This window comes from Colletotrichum karsti (assembly GCF_011947395.1).
Source record: "Colletotrichum karsti strain CkLH20 chromosome Unknown Scaffold62, whole genome shotgun sequence".
Taxonomy (NCBI): domain Eukaryota; kingdom Fungi; phylum Ascomycota; class Sordariomycetes; order Glomerellales; family Glomerellaceae; genus Colletotrichum; species Colletotrichum karsti.
Window position 1 is genome coordinate 23,031 of NW_024065962.1, and position 20,211 is coordinate 43,241.

At 26.0% G+C, this 20,211-nt stretch overlaps 1 protein-coding gene across 1 annotated transcript; it reads left to right on the plus strand.

Annotated features, from left to right (window-relative positions):
* Positions 1-17,855: 17,855 nt before the first annotated feature.
* Positions 17,856-18,122, plus strand: CkaCkLH20_12602 (uncharacterized protein; the record flags this gene model as incomplete). The annotated part of the gene is made up of 2 exons (XM_038895315.1): positions 17,856-17,896; positions 17,960-18,122. 2 exons carry the CDS (start codon positions 17,856-17,858, stop codon positions 18,120-18,122), a joined length of 204 nt encoding a protein of 67 aa, XP_038739356.1.
* Positions 18,123-20,211: the final 2,089 nt, after the last annotated feature.

Genomic DNA, 20,211 nt, shown 5'->3' on the forward strand with positions numbered 1-20,211 from the left:
TAGAGATATTTAATAAGTAGTAATAATAACTTAAATCTATTATAATAATATTAAATCTTTTAGTTATAAGTCTCTCTTTATAATACCTTTATAGTTCTTTAGCTAAAAAAGTAACTAATAAGGTATCTCTATTATATTATTAAATAGATAGTAAAAGCTTATTCTTTATTTTCTTATAATTCTTCTTCTTTAATATATTTAAATTCTTTTTTTAATATATTCTTTTTATTTTTTAATATTTCTATAATACTTTAATATAATATTTAAAAGCTATAGTAATATTAGCTTAATAATATAAAGCTTAAAATAAATATCTATAAAATTAAAGGCTTTAAATTTTAAGAGTTAAACTATATTAATTAGCTTATTATTATTTATTTTACTTTAATATATTTAAAGTAGGGTATTAATTTTAACTCTATTATAAATAGCTATATTATATATACTTTAAATTTCTATAGCTATATTAAAAATAGTAATAATAATAATAATAGTAACTTAAAAAAAAAGATATAATAATAAATATTAATCTTACTATTTATAAGCCTCTTATAGGCTTTTTAGAGTTAGCTAAATAGCTTAAAGTTATAAATCTATAAGTCCTATAAATCTAAATTATAATATACTAATAGTATTATTAATAGTTAGTAATAGAACTATAATAGTCTTAAGTACTAAAGGTAAACTAATAGTTTTCTGAAAAGTTTAATCTATAATAATAGTATAATAGCTTAATAGCTATATAGTTAGAAGGGTTAATTAGTCTTATTAATAAATAGTAGAAAGGAGTAATATTAAGGAAGAGATCTAAAGTATTAGAGGTATCTTCTAAAGTATTAGAGATATCTTAATAAAAAAGCTTATTATTATTATTATTATTATAATAGGGAAAGTTAAAGTATAAAGTAATAAAATAGTAGCTAAAATAGAAAGCTAGGGCTTATATATAGTTATATAACTAAATAGCTATTAATTAATTAAGTTAGTTAGGCTAAACCTAAAGTTCGTTAAATATTTAGTCTCTAAATATAATATAGTAGCTAAAGGCCCTTTATTCCTCTTAAAATATTAAGATATAGAGTAAAAGATAAATACTTCTTATTAAATTATTTAGGGTATTACTTTAATACTTTAAATATATTTAAAATATATATAGCTTTTAAGTAGATAGAAAAGCTATAAAGCTAGTATAAAAATAAACCCTACTTTATAAAGCTTTATTATATTATTAATTATAAGCTTATAAAATATATAAAAGTAATTTATTATTATAAATAAAAAGTATAAAATAAATATACTTTTACTTAAATAATATATAAAATCTAATATATATATATTAAGACTAAATTTTAAAGCTTTCTATAACTTAAATAGTTAAAGAATAAGAATTAATAATCTATCTATTTACTTTCTACTTATTTTCTAACTATTTTATTTATACTATCTAGAGAAAAGATTAAAATAATTCCTAGTTTTAATAGTAGCCTAAGTTTAAAAGTAAACCTTCTAGATATAATATATTTAAACTTTAAGCTAAGAGTAAACTACTATACTACTCTTTAATATACTTAATAGTAAATTATAAATATAGAGATATTTTATAATATATATATATAATAATATTATTATTATTATTAATACTTATTAGCTTAATTTTACTAAATATTAATATTAATTTATTTTATAGTTATAGGATATTATAAAGCTATAAGATTATAAATAGCTAATTAAATATTTAACCCCTATTATAATAATTATAAAATATAAATAAAAAGAAAAATTTAAGTAAGTTATTATAAATATTTAATTAGAAAATACTTATATAGTATACTATTAGGCTTTAATATAGTTAAGTCTTAGTTACTATTAGTAATATTTAAATAAGATCTAAGTTTCTTTAAGAAATGAAATATAATACTTATAGTTTAAATTAATTCTATTTAGATATTTACTTATTTTAATATAAAAGTTAATAATATATTACTTATTTTCTAATATAATTAAATATAAATAAGACTTAGATATATATTATTTATAATAATATTAGAAACTTATTATTTAATAAGTAAGTTATACTAACTAACTTAAAAATATATATTATTATCTATAAATAAATTAAAACTATAGTTACTCCCTCCTTTAAACTATGTAATTTTACTTAACTTATTAATTAGCTCTAAATATAAGTCTATTATTTCTAATGAATATTATTAAAGGTTTTTACTATAATTAGAGAACAATATTTAAAACTATTAGTTTAAAGAATTATTAATAGTAATAATTAAAGTTTTCTTATATAATCTTAGAATTAAATACTATAAAACTACTTTAAGTTGAATAAAGTTTAGTCTACTAGTTATATACTATAATTACTTAGCTAATTACCTATATATTATATTTATAAGTATAATATCTAGAGTTTTTAAATTATTATATTAACGTTTAATATTATTACTATTTTAAATTATAAAGAATGAAGCTGCTCCTTTTCTCTTTAATTATATTAATAAAAAATAAAAGATATTTTAGTTTAAAAGTAAATTACTAAAGAATATATTATTATACTAATTAATAGGCTATTTAGCTATATAATCTTTTTTACTATAAGAGTATATATATATATATATAATATTAATTAATATAATATCTTTTCTAGTAGTATTAAAAGCTATTTATAAGTTATAAGATTTATTATATAAAATAAAATTAGTTTCTTATAAGAAGAGCTATAATTAGCTATTACTAGATTTAAAAAAAAAAATCTTATAAATAACTATTTTAATTAGATATTTAGTAAGTTTTTAAATATTACTATTAAGATATTAAAAGAAGTTTATAAAGACTATAAACTAAATATAGAGGTATTCTTAATAGGTTAAGTAGGCCTATTTATATAATCTTAATTTTCTTTAAAAAGTATTATTAATATAAATAAAACTAAGTTCTTTAGTTTTTTTTTTTAATATAACTCTAGCACTTTAGCTTATATTCTCTCTTAATATAATAAATAAATATAATTAAAATTATTAAGTATATATATATATATTTAAAAGCTATATATAAGAGAAGAGTAATATACCTTATTATTAGTTATTAATTAATATATTATAGAGGTATTTAATAAAAGGTAATAGTAGTTTAAAATTATTATTAAGGTTAAATTATTTTAGTTATTAGTTTATCTCTATTAAATCTTTATAGTGATTTTATTTAAAGAAAATCTCTATTATATAATTAAGTAGGTATTAGAAGCTAAGTATTTAAAGCTTAATATGTATTATTATTTTCTTTTTTCTATATATATTTAAATTATCTAATATATTCTTAAAGGCTTTTAATAATTTAAGTTTATAAATATCTTTCTATTACGTTTAGATATTAGCTAAGTATTATAATAATATAAGCTTAATATTATAATTCTAAACTTATAATTTAAATTATTAGAAAGATATTTAAGTTTAGAAAGTCTTTATATTTTAATTAGCTAATTATAAATTATATCTATTTATTTTATCATGAAACAGTATAGACTAAAGTGCTACTATTATAATAAATATATAATATAACCTTATAGTAAGAAACTACTATAAAGCTTATTTAGAGCTAGATACTAGTTTATCTTTATACTTTAATTAGCTTCTAATAATATAGTTTTCTCTAATATATTTAAAAGAAGTTCTTAGTTTTAGCTTTATTATAAAGAGCTATATTATATTTATATAATATCTTTATAGTAATAATAATTATATTATTACTAAAGTTAATAAGTAAAAAGGAAAAGCTATAATAATAAGTATTAATTTAATTAATTAGAAGTTCTTTATTAGCTTTTTATAGTTAGTTAAATAGCTTAAAGCTAAGAATTTATAAATCCTATAGATTTAAACTAATTATAATTATAGAATTAATAGTAAATAATAAAATTATTAAGATGCTTTTTTATATTATAAATAAATTAAAAATCTTAAAAAAAAAAAACTTTAACTAATTAAAGTATCTTATCTTTAAGGCTATATAATTAATTAATATTAGTTAATAAATAAATAATAAAAAGAAGTAGTATATCTTTAGGCACTATATAATTTAAACTATATATTTAACTTACTTTAGACTTAGCCTAGCTTACTAACTAACTAATAGTTATTTAGCTATATAATTTATAGACTTTATATATAAGCCCTTCTATTTTAGCTATTAATTTATTACTTTATACTTTAACTTTCTCTATTAAATAATAATATAATACTTTAATACTCTTCCTCTAAGCTTCTAGCTATCTACTAGATAATTAGCCTTAAAGCTATTAAGCTAGTACTCTACTATACTATTATACTATTATATTATTAATATTAAGCTTTTTAGAATTATATATAGAAAACCCTTTACTTATTATTATTATTATTACTACTATTTTATAAAGCTATTATAATAGTTTTATTACTTACTATTAGCTATATTTATAATATATTATTTAAATAGGCTTAACTTATAGACTTTTAACTACTTTAAGCTTTAGATCTCTAGCTATTTAGAGAAAAGCTATAAAATACTTATAAGTAAATAAATTAATATTAATCTATATAAATAGCTTTATTTTAACTTTTTTTAACTTTTAAATTATTTAATTAGTTTTAAAAAAATAAAATAAAATTTAAAAGTAATTTATAATTAAAAATAAATTTTATAAAAATTCTCTTTTTAGATAAAGTTTTTAAGTCTTTATATTTAAAGCTTAAGTTTTAAATATTATTTTTATTAATTAAATTTATTATATTATTAAGCTTATTAAAAGATATAATAAATAATATCTTAAAAAAATTAAATATAATAATAAAAAAACTATAAAAATATAAAGAATAAGCCTTTAGTTTAAAATAGTAATTAGCTTTATAAGCTTATTTAATAATATAATAGAGATATTATTTTAGCTAAAGGACCTTAAGAGTACTAAAGGATTTATAACTAAAAAGTTTAATACCTTTATAATATATTTAAGTTATTATTATTACTTATTAATAATAAGGCTAATTACTCTCCCTTATTTTCTATAGCTCTTATAAATAATATATATACTTAAATACTTTAGTTAAACTAAATATATTAATATTAATTTAATTATAAAATATATCTATTTATTCTTTTTAGAGATAGTATAGATTAAAATATTATTATTAAAATTAATATATTATAAAACTTTATATTAAGAAACTACTATAAAGCTTATTTAGAGCTAGGTATTAGTTTATGTTTAGAAAGAAGTAGTATTAAAAATAAGTAGTTCTAGGTATTAGAGATATATTAGTAGATAGGTTATTATTATAAGTAGGGAAATTAAAAATAAAGTAATTAAATAATAATTAAAATATAAAACTAAGCTTATATATAAAGTTTAAAAGTTATATAATTAAATAGGTATTAATTAGTTAAGTAAGCTAAATTAAACTTAAATATAATAAGATATTTAATTCTAAATTATAATATAGTAGCTAGAGATATACTATTAATATAAATATATTAAAGGTAAAGTTTATACTTTTAATAGTAATATTATATCTCTAAAGAAAGTTAAAGGTACTTATTTAATATAACTTATTAGCGTTCTAATATTAATTTAATAATTTAGCTTATATTACTCCGTAATAAGATAAATAAGTATAATTAGTACTTTAATTAGTATTAATTTATAAGCTTAGTCTAATTAAAGTCTAAAGAAATACTTTTAGTTACTAATACTATAAAAGATAGAATAAATAAGCTATACTATTAATAATTAATAATAACTTTAAATATATTTATATAATATTTAATTTCTAAATACTAATAATAGCTTATATAGTTTATTTTATAAATAAGACGTAATAATAATAACCTCTATTATAACTAAGTAATATCTAGCTTTTTATAATAAGATATTATATAAAGCTATATCTAGATATATTTAGTTTTAGTTTTTAGATTTAGTTTTAGCTAAAACTTTATATAAATTATAATAGCTTTACTTATTTATAATAGTTTAATATTTAAGAAAGAGGTTAAATATTTTTAATTTATAGATTAAAGAGTTCTTATTTATAATAAGAAATCCTATTATACTTATTTAAAGAAATATATTAAAGACTACTTATTATAATATTAATCCTTAGAGGTTCTTACTTGAATTTTAAACTCTTATTTAAAGCCCTTTTAATAACTTAATAATTATAAAAATAATAATAGATAAATAATTAAAAAGATCTAATAAATATTAATAATTATTAAGGGCTAGTTATAAAAGGGGACCTTGATAGTACTAAAATAGTATTATAATAAACTTAAAGGGGAAAAGGAAGGAAGTAGAGTAGAATATATAAACTCTATAGCGTCCTTATAAGCGTCCTATAATAGGATTATAATACTACTATTATAGCTTTAATATATAAGCTATAAAGCTTAAACCTATAATATACCCCCTATTTAATCCTCTCTATTTTATTATCTTAATAATAATTACTAATACTAACTTTATAGCTTTATATTAAGTATTATTACCTCTATAGGTAACTACTTTATTTATTATTACTCTAGCTAATAGAAAAGTTTATTTATAATAATCTCTTTTTATTATTACTAATTATATATTACTCTATTCTCTTATTTAACCTATAAATTAAATCTCTTACTCTCTAATTTCTTTTCTTTTCTTTTTCTCTCTAATAGTTATTTATTTATTTATTTTTCTTTTCTTATTTTATATTTATATTAATATTATTACTCTATTATTATTCCTTTTATCCTTATTATATTAATTATTACTTCTTTCTCTTTTAGCCCCCTTAATAGCTTATTTAACCTTAATAATAATAATAATAAACCCTCTTCTTATATTTATAGTAACTATTTTATAGAGAGTAACTCTAAAGATAAAGATAATTAGCCCCTTAAAGCTATTAAATATATTTATTTTCTCTATTATATTAAGTATAACTATATTAATAAGGGCTATAGCTATATATTAAATAATAGTAACTCTTATTATAAGTATTTAGCTTAAAAGTAAATATAAATAGGGCTTATACCTCTTTACTATTAACTTTAAGCTATATACTATTAGCTATAAAGTTAATACCTTTATTAAGGAGGGTAATTATATTATTACCCCTATAATACTTAATATTAATCCTAATAGGTTTAATAAGAGCTATTATACCTCTATCTTCTCTTATATTTTCTCCTCTACTATTTATTATTATTAAGATTACCTTAAGCAGTTTATTATAGCTCTTTTTATTTATTTTAATATTTTACTTATTATATTTAAGTTTTATACTCTTATTATTTTTATTATTATTTCTACTCTTAATTAGTATATAGCCTTTATAGGCTTTACTTAAAGCTTTATATAGCTTATAGTATATTCTCTATACTTTAACTATAGTAATTATCTATTAACTTTATAATATAGAGAGCTATAAACTAAAGTACTCTTTATATTATATTTAGCTATTATTATAATAAAATCCTAAAGCTTAATAAGTTAGGTAGCCCTATTTATTATTACTACTATATATCTATTTTAGCTCTTCCCTATTACTGTTAAGTTCCTAAAGAAGAGTATAAAGAGGATATAGAGGAAGATAAAGATATTTTTAGTAATAATACCTAAAAGTAATAGTATTTTCTTTTTATACTTTATAGAGTTAGTTTTATTATTTTATTTTTATACTTTAAGAGGTAAAATTACTTTTATTTCTAGCTTAAATAGCTTTTTATTATTAATAAATTAAAACTAAATTATTATTCTCTTATATATTTTTATATTATACTTTAAACTATAAAACTACTTTATTATTTAGAAAGGCCTCTAATAGTTTTTAAATAGAGCTATTATAACTTATCTATTTTATTAATATATTTTAGTTCTCTTTTTATTTAAGACTATTCTTTACTATTAAAATCTCTTTTATAATATATTTTTTTTAAGTATTTTTATCTTTTAGTAATAATATAAATATTAAGTTAAAATATATATTACTATATTATTATAAAGGTAGTAAGTTAATAAATACTTATTTAATAAAGTTAATATAAAAGATTAAATAGATTCTTTATAAAATATTTAATATAATATTTAATAAGCTTAATACATTAACTACTTAATACTTTAATACTATTTAATTTAATTTCTTATTAAGCTAATAAGTCTTAATATATTAAAGGGATAACTATATTTTATCCCTAATCTAAAACTTATTAATAGCCCTCTAGGTTTAATTTATACCCTATTTATCCCTCTATTAAGTAAAAGCTATTACTACTTAAGTAAAGTTAATACCTTTATAGAGATAAATAAGAAATATTTTAATATAACTTAAGTTAGAGATAATTATCCCTTCTATAAGTAATAAAACTAAAATTAAGGTAATATTAAACCTATTAAGAAGTTAATTTAAATTAATATTAATTATAAAAAAGTCTTAATTATTTAAAGTAAGCTAATAAGTTAAAATATAAAAAGGTTAATCTATTTATAAGTAAGTAATATAAGCCTTAAGGAAAGCTTATATCTTAGGTATTATTTACTCTATATTATTATCTATTTAGGGGTAAAATAGAGTTAATAGAAGTTATTAGACTCTTATTATATAGTATAATAATAACTAGAAGTTTCTAATTTAATTTAAGCTTCTATTATTAATAATTAAGCTTAAAAAGCTATAGAATCTTTACTATATATTCTAAAAGTATTTTATATATACCTCTATTAATATAGAGGTTATTAGCTTTAATTATATATATTTAAATAAGTAATTTATAATAACTATAAAGAAATAAAGATTAATATCCTATTAAAAAGGTAGCTTTATTATAAAATCTATAGAGATTTAAGACTAAAACCTATTAGGGATTAATAAGGGTTAAAAAAGACCTTAATAATATTACTTATTTTTATATAAATATTAATAGATATTATAGGCTTTAATAAATTACTTAATATCTTATAATATTCTATTTTAATATTAATCCTAAATAAAAGCTATAAATATTAAGTTAATACCTAAATAACTTAAAACTAAGGAGTTATAAACTATTTATAGGATAGCTATAGTTAATAACTTATAGTTAAGTACCTATATATATCCTTTATATAGTAACGCTCTATTATTTCCTATTAAGTAGTTTATAACCTATATCCTAATTATAATAATAATAGGAAACTATTATAATCCTTATTAAATAGTCTCTTAATAGGCTTAATATATTAATATAATAAGAATTACTTAGTTTTAAAGCACTGATAATATAAACCTCTAAAATAATTTATAACTATTTAAAAAAGTACTAAGAGTATATTAATAGTATATTAGTACTAAAGTAGGGTCTCCTTCCCCTTTAGTAGATTTAGAGCTATAGATTATTACTAACTAAAAGATCTTTAAGGTTATTCTCTCCTCTATTTAAAGTAGATATAATACCTATATATTAAGCTAAAGTTTTATTATATTATTCTATTTATATTATAAGAGGGTATCTAGCTAAGTTATAAGGAGGCTTAAATAGTAATAAATTATAAAGCTAAATTTTATTAATATTTCTATTTAATATATTTATTAGTTTAATATTAATTATAGACTTATAAAGTATTTTAAAGCTTTATAGTTAAAAAATATTATAAATAGAGCTATAATACTTTTAAGCTTAATAAATTAAACCTTAAGGTAGGAGATAATTATTAATAGCTCCTTATTATAAATAGTATAGTTTTATTATATCAAAGTAAATCTTATTAAATAGTAAGTAACTAAATAAAAGACTCCCTTATTATCTTTTTATAATAAATAACTCTTAAGGGCTACCCTTAAGTAGTTTATTTTTATTACTATAGAGTAATTAGGGTCCTATTAAGCTATTATTAGCTTAGAGATAAATACTATTTTAAAGTCTTAAAATACTAATTAATATTTTAAAGACTATATAAATAATATCCCCTTTATTATAAGTTAAGTTAAAAGCTTAATAAAGCTAAAAAACCTCTCTATTAGGCTATAATAGAAATTAATAAAGCTAAAGAAGCTATAGACCTCTTAAATATTTTAAGAGGTCTTTTATTTTTTAATAGCTTTAACCTTTTTTAAGTTATAATAAATCTCCTTTTCAACCTTAATAATAAATCTAAAGTATTTTATTATCTTTATTAAGAACTTATACTTATTTAGGTTAAAGTAAAGCTCTACCTCTTATAGTCTCTAAAGTACTTATTTTACTTTTTTTTTATAGTTACTTTATAAGCTATAACTATAAATTAATAAGTTATTTAAATAAACTATAATAAAGTTATTTAATATACTATATAAAACCCTATTAATATATTATTAAAACGTTATAAAGATATTAATTAGTTTAAAGGGAGTAATTAATTATTTAAAGAAGCTAAAGTATATCTAAAAAGTAGTTTTATATTTATTACTCTCTACTATTTAAATCTTATAAAAGGCTATTTAGATATCTATTTTTATAAACTAAATTATATTAAAGAGAGATTATAATATCTCTTTAACTAATAAAAAGAGGTATTAATTATAAATATTAATAATATTAAAAATATAATAATTAATATAAAATTATTATTTTCTCTTTAGTTTTTTAATAAGAAAAATTAATATTCTTACTAATAAAGTACTTATTTAGATTTAGCCTTTATTTAAGAGGTTAATAACTTAGTAATAAACCTCTAAAAGATATTCCCTTAGTATATTATATAAAGAGCCTTAAGAAAGGTTAAAGTTAAACTTATTTACCTACTTCTTAAGCTTAATATAATAATTTAATATATTATAATATAGGGGAAAGCTAAATACTTTATTCTTATTAAATAGGTCTATAAAGGTAATATATACTATTAGTAAGGTAATAAAAGAGGGTTCTAATAAGCTTAAAATAGTTATAAATAGTATAGTATTTATCTATATAACTATAATAATAAGCTAGATATTTTCTTCCTCTTTAAGGGGAAATAATATTATTACTAATAGCTTAATAAGGTTTATAAATTCTTTAATATACTCTCTTTTCTATATTACTATAACTATTAGGATTATTAAACCTTTTTAAATACTTATTTTTATTTTATACCTTATTAAGTCTAAAATAATCTCTTAGTACTATATCTAAGGCTTCTTAAAGATAATAAAATAGCTAAAGTATAAAATAATATAAAATAAGGTTTAAAACGTTTAACCCTTAAAATTAATAGAGGCTTTAGCTATATAGAAGATTATCTTATTAAAGTTAAAACCTAATACTATTTTAAGCTAATAGAGATATAAAAATAAAATTAAATCTAAATTATATTTTTTAGTAAATACTATATTAATTATTTTATAATAATTATAGCTATTATTAATTTAAATAGAGATAAAAAATATTTAATTAATTAATATTAAAATAAAAAATAAGGGTTTATCTATTTACTATTAAATCTTTAAGGTCTTATTTATTCTATAGCTAATAATTATTTTAGTTCTCCCCTTAAGGAGACTTATTTAGGGGATTATTTTTTTCTCTTATTATTTATAACCTCTTTATCTACCTATAGAGTATTTATTTAAGTTATTATTATTATAAATAGATAGATAAGCTATAATATATAATTAGTAATAAAATACCTTTAAGTACTATAATAAATATAAATATTAACCTATTAATAAGTATAGAGTATTATAGAGTTTATCTATATTACTTATTAGCTATTAATAAGGCTTTAAGCTATTATTATACTAAATATAGTTATAATAGAGGTAGCTCCCTATTATAAAGTATTAATATTATAATAATAATAAAATAAATCTATTATAGCTTAAATAGCTACTATATCTATTATTAAGGTATCTCTAAAAGAGTTTAAAATTACTTAAGCTTAAGGTTATCTATAGTTTTAAATTTTAAAGTTAAGGATTTTTAAGTTTATAGTAATAATATAATAATATTAAATAATAGCTTAATAATCTATTTAGTTAATCTCTTAGTTAATAGTAATAATATAGATATATTAAGAGAGAGCTAAATAAAAGTAATTAAGCTTAATATCTTTTATTTAAGTAAAGCTATCTATTTATTTTAAAGTTAATTTAAATTCTATAAAGAACTCTATAAATATTTATTATAATCCCTAATAGATATAATAAAGCCTCTCTAAAGCTTAAGTACTTTAATAAGGGTTCTTATAGTATTCTATAAGATATATAAAGAATATTTTTATATTATATCTATAAGGAAGTCTTTAGGTAATATAGAAGTTATTAACTTAATTTTATACCTTTAAAGCTAAATTAACTTAAAGGAATTACTAATAATCCTATAAGCTATTAATAAACTCTTAATCTTTAGAGAGTTTATACTATATTATTATCTTTTAAGCTAAATAATAAAAAGTATTATTATTAAAAGGGGCTTTAATTAGTAATAGTTTATACTTATAATAGGAGGTTTATAATACCTAGAGAATAACTTTATAGTTTATTTAAAGCTAAGCTAAAGTATTATAAAGGAATTAGTTCTCTAGTTAGAGGGAGTTTTATTATTACTATTAATTATTAAGGTTATTAATCTAATAGTAATTTATTATTAATATTATTATTAATACTTTTAAATAGAGTATCTATTTATTAATATCTATTTTTATAGTAATAACTTTCTATTATATTTATTTTATTAGTTTACTATTAAATTAATCTAAATAGGAAGTTTATTAATATTAAGGGCTAATTATAAGAGGGAACCTTAGTAATACTAAAATAGTATTATAATAAACTTAAAGGGGAAAAAGAAGAAAGTAAGGTAGAGTGTATAAACTCTATAGTATCCTTATAAGGGTCCTATAGTAGGATTATAGTACTATTATTATAGCCTTAATATATAAGCTATAAGGCTTAAGCCTATAATAATAATTAGCTATATATATAATAAAGATAACGTGGTTAATAAGTAAGCTGCCTAGATAAGCGAGCTGCCTACCTAACTGTAACTATCTTATCTTCTACCTTCTACCTTATATAACGCTATAATAAAACTATAATATTATAAACTAAAGAAGTATAATTAAACGTAGTAATCTAAGCTATTAGAAAAACCCTAAAACTAAGTATTTAAGTAGTAGCTAAGATCTACTTAGTCCCTCTTAGGACCTTAGGTATCTATTTAAAAGGCATACCTATATAGTAAGACACTATACTAAACTTATAAAAGCTAACGCTACTAGAAGAAGAGAAGCTAGTTAAATATATTCTCAACCTAGATTCCTAATTATTTCCTCCCTATATTAATAGTATAGAAGATATAGCTAATTAACTGCTTACTAACTATAATATGCCCCCTATTAGGAAGCACTAGGCCTTAAACTTTATTAAGTAATAATTAGAGCTCTAGATACGCTTTTATTATAAGTATAACTATAAGAGGGCTTAATATAAAGACCTAGATATAATAAATATATAGTTTTAGCTTATAGTAAATATAATTATAAAATATAGTATTATAGACTTAGATATCTATAACTTTAATAAGACTAAGTTTATAATAGGCTAGATTATATCTAGAATAGTTATATTAAGCGCTAAAAGGCATTTAAATATAAAAATAATATAGCCTAATAACTATAAATAGGTTATAGTTATCTAGGCTATTAGTTCGTTAGGCTATAGCGTTCCACTATATATTATCGTTATAGGGCAATATCACCTCTCTACCTAGTATATAGAAACGGGTCTCCCGCGTAACTAGGTTATTATAACGTCTAAAAACGGATAGATAATAAATAAAAGAGGCCTAGATTAAGTTAAATACTTTAATTAATATATAAAACTATATATAAGTAGTAAATACTACCTCCTTATTATTAATAGTTATAAAAGTTACTATACTACTAACTTTAAGATATATTATAAGGAAAATAATATTATTACCCTTTATATACTAGCCTATTCCTCTTATTTACTTTAGCCCTTAGACGTTAGGTATTTTAAGCCCTTAAAGAAGGTATATAGTTAATAAATTAAGGATAAAATACGCTAGGGTAATACCTATATTATAAAGGAAGACTTCTTCTCTATATTTTATAACACCTTTATATAAGCCCTTATAGTTAAAAACATTTAGGGAGGTTTTAGAGGGGCTAGGCTTATCCCTCTAAGTATAAAAAGTATACTTTTAAAGCTTAATATAAAGCTATATACTCTAATACCTCTAGGGTCCCTCCTAATAATACCCCCTATATAGACTTCCTAGATACTAAATAACCTAATAGAAGTATCTTCTTAGTTTAAACTTATTAAGAATTAAATCTCCTACTATTAAAATAGCTTACTAACTTTAATTATTAAGGCTATTAAGCATTTATTAAAGGGGGCGTATAGATTTATATACTAGATTGCCCTATTAAGGTCTAAGAACTAAATCCTTTAGGAAGAAAATAACCTACTTAGCTAATACTAGAGGGCTAAAAAAGCCTAGCTTAGATAAGGAGGGAGTCTTACTATAGGTAAGGCTGAGAACCTTTAATCATAGAGGGAGGCTACAGCCCAGATTGAGGAGGAAATACGCTGGAGTAGTGGTTGCCAACTAAGGACTGAGACGGGCTAATAGCGGTATAGTGTATATAGGAACACTAGGTATAATGCGCAAATATGTCAATTTACTGAAGAAATATCTAGAGAAGAGGACCTTAACTAGTTTGAATTCAATTGATTTCCTAGGTGGTATATATTGGTTAGAAATACAATATAGTTATAGTTAAGTGGGCAGCTTGCTTATCTAGGCAGCTTGCTTATTAACTACGTTATTAAATATTATAATTATATACTTTTTAATACTTTTATATTATTTTTAAATAAAAGAGTATTTTTATAATAGTATTATAGTATTCTATAGGCTTAATATTTTCTAAGCTTAATATTATTTTAAATTTAATATTTATTATATATTTTCCTTTTAATTAATTTTAATATTTAAAACTTTACTAAATAGTATTAATAGTAACTATAATCTCTCTTAATAATATATAAAATTAAAGTATAAAATATAGTAAAGATTTATATATCTTATTTAAAAAGAAAGCCTTAATATATTTTACTTTAAAATATAAAATTCTCTCTAAACTTTTTAGCTTACTTCTATATAAATAAATTTAATAATTAAAACCTAAAAATAAAATAAATAAATATAAAATATAGTCTCTTTTTAAATAAATTAAATTATAAGAGTCTAAAGGCTAAAGGCTAATCTTAAAAGGTAATATAAATAAGAGGTAGATTTATTAAGATAATAGGACTTAAACTTAACTAGAATTATATAGAATATATACTTAATTTATATATAATAATAGTATATTAAATAAATACTAGTTTCATTTATAGTATTCTATCTTTTAGTATAGAGGTTTATATCTAGTTTCTTATATAGATTTTAATTATAAATCTATAAATCTATTATAAGTTATATTAAGTATTTATAAGCTAAAAGCTTTAAATTAAAACTTAAAATTAATTAAAAAGCTAATTTAAAAAGTATATTATTACTAAATTAATTATAAGTAGTATAACTATTATAAAGGTTTTATCAAAGAGTAGTAATTATTATTATAATAAATAGAAAACTTAATATATAGATTCTTAAAAAGCTTAATATTAATAATATATAATATAAAGATATAATATTTTAATAGCTTTAAAGCTTATTAGTTAATAACTAATAAGAAGAATTAAAGTAGAAAAGAGATATTTAAATATTATATATACTATTAAAATACTTATTATTAAAATAAAAAAGTTAAAAATATAAAATAAACTTAAACTTAAATATAAAATCTATAATATATTAAGCTAAATAAATACTTTTAAATTAAAATAATATATCTTAACTAAGTAGTTTAAAACTATAATATAATAATTAAAAACTATTTAAATCTTAATATTTCTTATTATAATTAATACTCCTAAAAAAAGCTTTTTTAATAAAAAGAATAATAAAAACAATATATATTTCTCTAGCTATCTAGAGAGCTGTGGTAAATTTCCCTAATTATTCTGGGCGCTTGGGCGGATGTCGGGATTAGTAAGATTCGCCCCCTGGCGCGTGCGGAGTTATTAGCCCTGGCTGCTTGCTGGTTTTTTGTTCTCAGCGACGAACGCTTTCAACCGACAACATCGCAGCAAGCGCAGGCGCCCTTAGCGATAAAGTAGCCGGCCGTGTCTATCATTCTGCAAAACCTACTCGCAGCCCGGTAAGGAATGCCACGAGCCCCTGAACCCGATTCATCCAGTCTCCGGGAGCGGATACAGATCCGATCTATTTCTGAATGGTGCCAGTATGGCAAGATGCTCCCGCTGCGGCGCAGTCAGGTCAGGTCAGGTCAGACCTAGAGTGAACAGCGCGCCCCCGCCAGGGAAGAATAATTCTCGCCACGATATCCCGACCGGGCTGCTTCGCGACGTCCGCTTGCCTGTCGCGCGCTAGAATGTGCGCCGAACGACCGATTCTCCTCTTCCCCAGGTTCGCCGACTGTCCCAACGCGACGCACGATTCGAGCAGATGGCCGGCACGGCTCCCACACTTACGCGTATGGCCCTTTATACACACCTGGATCCCCATCATGATATCCAGGGAGGCATGACGAACAAATGCCAGACCCACAGTACTTCCCCATCCGCGAAGGGGCGCCCATGGACGCTTCACCCTGATGTTGCTCCAACGACGGACCTTTTACAGTCCCGCAGGGCTCCCCTGTCGGAGGGAGCTTTCTGGTGGGAGCTTCCTAAGTAAAAACTTTCTACGAGAGCAAGCTTCTCAATCCGTGGGAACTTTCTGCAGAGACAAACTCAGGGGAATTTCGAACCAGGCGGAGAGACGTCACACGTGGTGCACCGGCATACTTGGTGCCGATTTCTATCGCATGCCGCACGTTCTCCACCGAGGCCGAGGCCGCACGCTTCTCGAAATTGAGCGCGAAGAACCCCATCATATTGGAGACGCATCGGATGTCCCGTTCTCGCCTATGTCGCCGCTGGTTCCCCGCGTACGACGAATCTTCCAGCCTTCCGCCGACAGCAGCAGAGCACTGCGGCGACTTCGATGTTTGAGACCAGGAGGACGACCGCGAACGGCATCTCGAAGATAGCTGGCGAAAGTCCTGTGGCGTGGCGCGGGCTGTTCGGATCGTTCGTCTTCGATCCGGTTCCCGAGTGTATCCCGCGCCGCCGCGGCTGTCATCACCCAATTGACGACAACAACGTCGCAACCATCTTTGACGCAACAGAACCGTGAGAACCGCCGCGGCGCACGATCTTGGAACTGCGAAGGACGAAAGGGCCAGCGGGTCCGCTTCAAGTGTGCTAGCGAGGTCATTTCGCAACGGAGGGATGGTCCTCGAGGGTTGATGCTCGGCAGGTGACCGAATCCACGGAGATACGCCCCGTGCTGCCATGACCGAACTCGAAGCGTTGGTGGCTGATTCAATAGGCATCTGACTGCAACGCGACGTCCCCGAGCAACCGTTTCTGCGTGTTCTCGATCCGATCGATGGCAGACCGCCTGCTGCGAGCAATGGCGTGCCGACCGGAGGCATATTCACAATCGAAGGTGGGAGTGGGCGGAAACGCAATATTCTGGTTGACCTTTAGCTTTCTGACGAAGTTTTGATGCTGGGGCCACCGACGAAGAATTCGCGCGGGTATCTTGAAGTCACTTGCTAAGAAGGCCTGCGCCTACGCGTTTGATGGCGAGCTGTGCAAGCTGTGCAATCTGTCGGACTCGGTCGCGCGGTCCGACTGGTTGGAGATCGTCATGCGCGGCGAACCACAGGCGATCGGTACCATGCCGCGCCTGTCATGACCGAAGCGATGCAGGAGTTCTACTCTGGCCACAACCGGTGCGGCAATCGAGCCCGACTCTTGCTCTGATTTCTCGCCCGAGACTGCGTTCACTGTCAAAGACCTACCCAGCAATCGAGAATCGTCTGCTGCAATGCGCCGTTCCGCAAGGAGGCCCAGAGCCACCACACAGCGAAGGCGGTGTTCGCTGCGGCGTACAAGGTTGAACTCGGCGACGCGATCCCAGCGGACCAGGACGTCAAGGTCTCCAGCCAGGGCGACTAGTTCGATATCTGCCGTGGCTCGTACGTACGTGGCTTCGATGGATTAGTTGGTGGAGCGTTTGAGTTGACAGCATTCTGTTCTTCGAGAAGAACACAAGACGGGCGGCGTTCGCCTGGATGTGGAAGCAGCCCCTTCCGACCTCGGCACCTTCTATGACGTTGGCAAGGGCTTGCCGTCCTCTTGCCGTTTTTCGCGAACCCCTTGGTGGATGGGACCTGCTTGCAGCTCAACATCTATCATCACCCCCAAAAGGAGGATGCGGCAGGCAGTCCGCGACGCCTGTCATCCATGGACTTGGTGCACCGTCCGAAGAGGATGCTTCGTCGACTCCCCAACCCGACTCCCAAAATCAACTCCGGTCTTGGGGCAGCTACTCGGCTCAGCCCGCGCCTGCATCCATGGATGTAATCCATCCTGACGGATTGGACCCTGGATGCGGCGCTGGACTACCTAAGGTCAGGTCAGGAAGGTATTTTACCTCTCTTTATGGAAGCCACGCCGCGCCGTTGTGCTTTGCGGCCACCCTTCGCCCGTGCCACATATCATACTCGCCTTTGCACGTCTCTCAGATCTGAAGCTGTCAGCCTGATTGATGTCTCGACCTGCCTCATGCACCAGATCACGTCACTCATGGAAAGGTAGGCTTGAACAATGGCAGCAGCAGCCTTGGACGTCGGTTCTTCTGTGTGCACTAGAGCAATCCTGGTGTCCATGAAACTTGCCGCCATTAACTGTGGTTGCGTATGTCCTCGCTGCTATGCGGTAAAGCAACATCCGGTGCCCTTTTGGGTAAGACCAATCTGCATCACCCTAGAGCGTATTTGACCCCGACGGCGTATGTTCCTGGCCGCCTCCTCTTGGAATACTTCCAGGCCCTCGTCCATCTGCAGTGATCTCCTCTCTCCCTCGACCATGATTGCAGCGACTGAGGCAACATCATATGCACGTACCCACCTCTCTTCAGCTTCTCATAGCAACTCCTCGGCTCGCTCAACCTCCTTCGTGAACCTGACCTCTCCTGCAGGTGATTATCCGGATTTTGGGAGCATATCACACCATCACGTGTATGTCACGGGTGCCGGCAGCAAGACATTGATGGCCGGACGCATGGGGGAACACTGCACTCGTTGCAGCTTGCGATACCGCTCCAAAGGTTGATGCAATTCCTTTAGTGTTGATGGGATGTGAAGACTCAGTCACAACTGTGCAGGCTTTTAACATGGTCTGTTATGCACGCGATGAGCTGACCTATCTACGTTCTTGACGGTCAGAACCTGTTTGTTCTCCATCTGGGCCATTGACAAGGTGAAACCAAGACTGGGAGTGTGGTTATTGAAAAGCCTTGATGCGTATTCGTTGCAGAGACGTGACAACCATGCGGAAGTTCTTGTTTTCTTCTATGACGACTCAAATCGTTGGTAATCGGAATGAGAAGTAGGCCGGTGTCTGCAAGTTGAGATCATGAACGTTGGTGAACGATCACGGAGTCTGTTGAGGCGGCGTCAGCGACCAGCAGTCAGAGCTGCTTGTGCATCGTGTAGGACGCGACCTCTTTTCACAAAACTCTCGGCCTCTGTCCTTCGGAAAACGGGATCCCTTCTGAACCACAAGGCCAGGTTTCACATCCAAACTTCTTGGTCGGCTGTGTCCCGCTTCATCATGAGATCCTTCTCAGCCTTTTGACCTGCTGCGGGCTGGACTGAGTAGTAACCTGATAGATTGTATCGGATACTGAGCAGTCTTGCTCGCCTTCCTGGTCACAACTCCAGCAATATCCCCAGCGAGATGATCGAGGTGGACTCAGTTGTTCTTCGGGTGCCCTCCCAAACGTACCGATGGACAGGAACATGCTTCGACTCGGCGTCTCAGCAGGCCAGTCTCCAATCACCATGATGCGGAAGTTTCGCAATCAGTAGAGTCGCCCTGTTGGGATGAACTTTCGAGGGAAGTTCACTACTCGCTCCGGTTTTCATCGAGCCATCGGCGACGAGAGCGGGGAAATGCAAAATTCTGTTGCTTCGGCATGTGCGGCGGCGGCTCTAGAGACGTCTGAATTGCCTTGGGAACATGCAGATCGATGCTTGTAGAT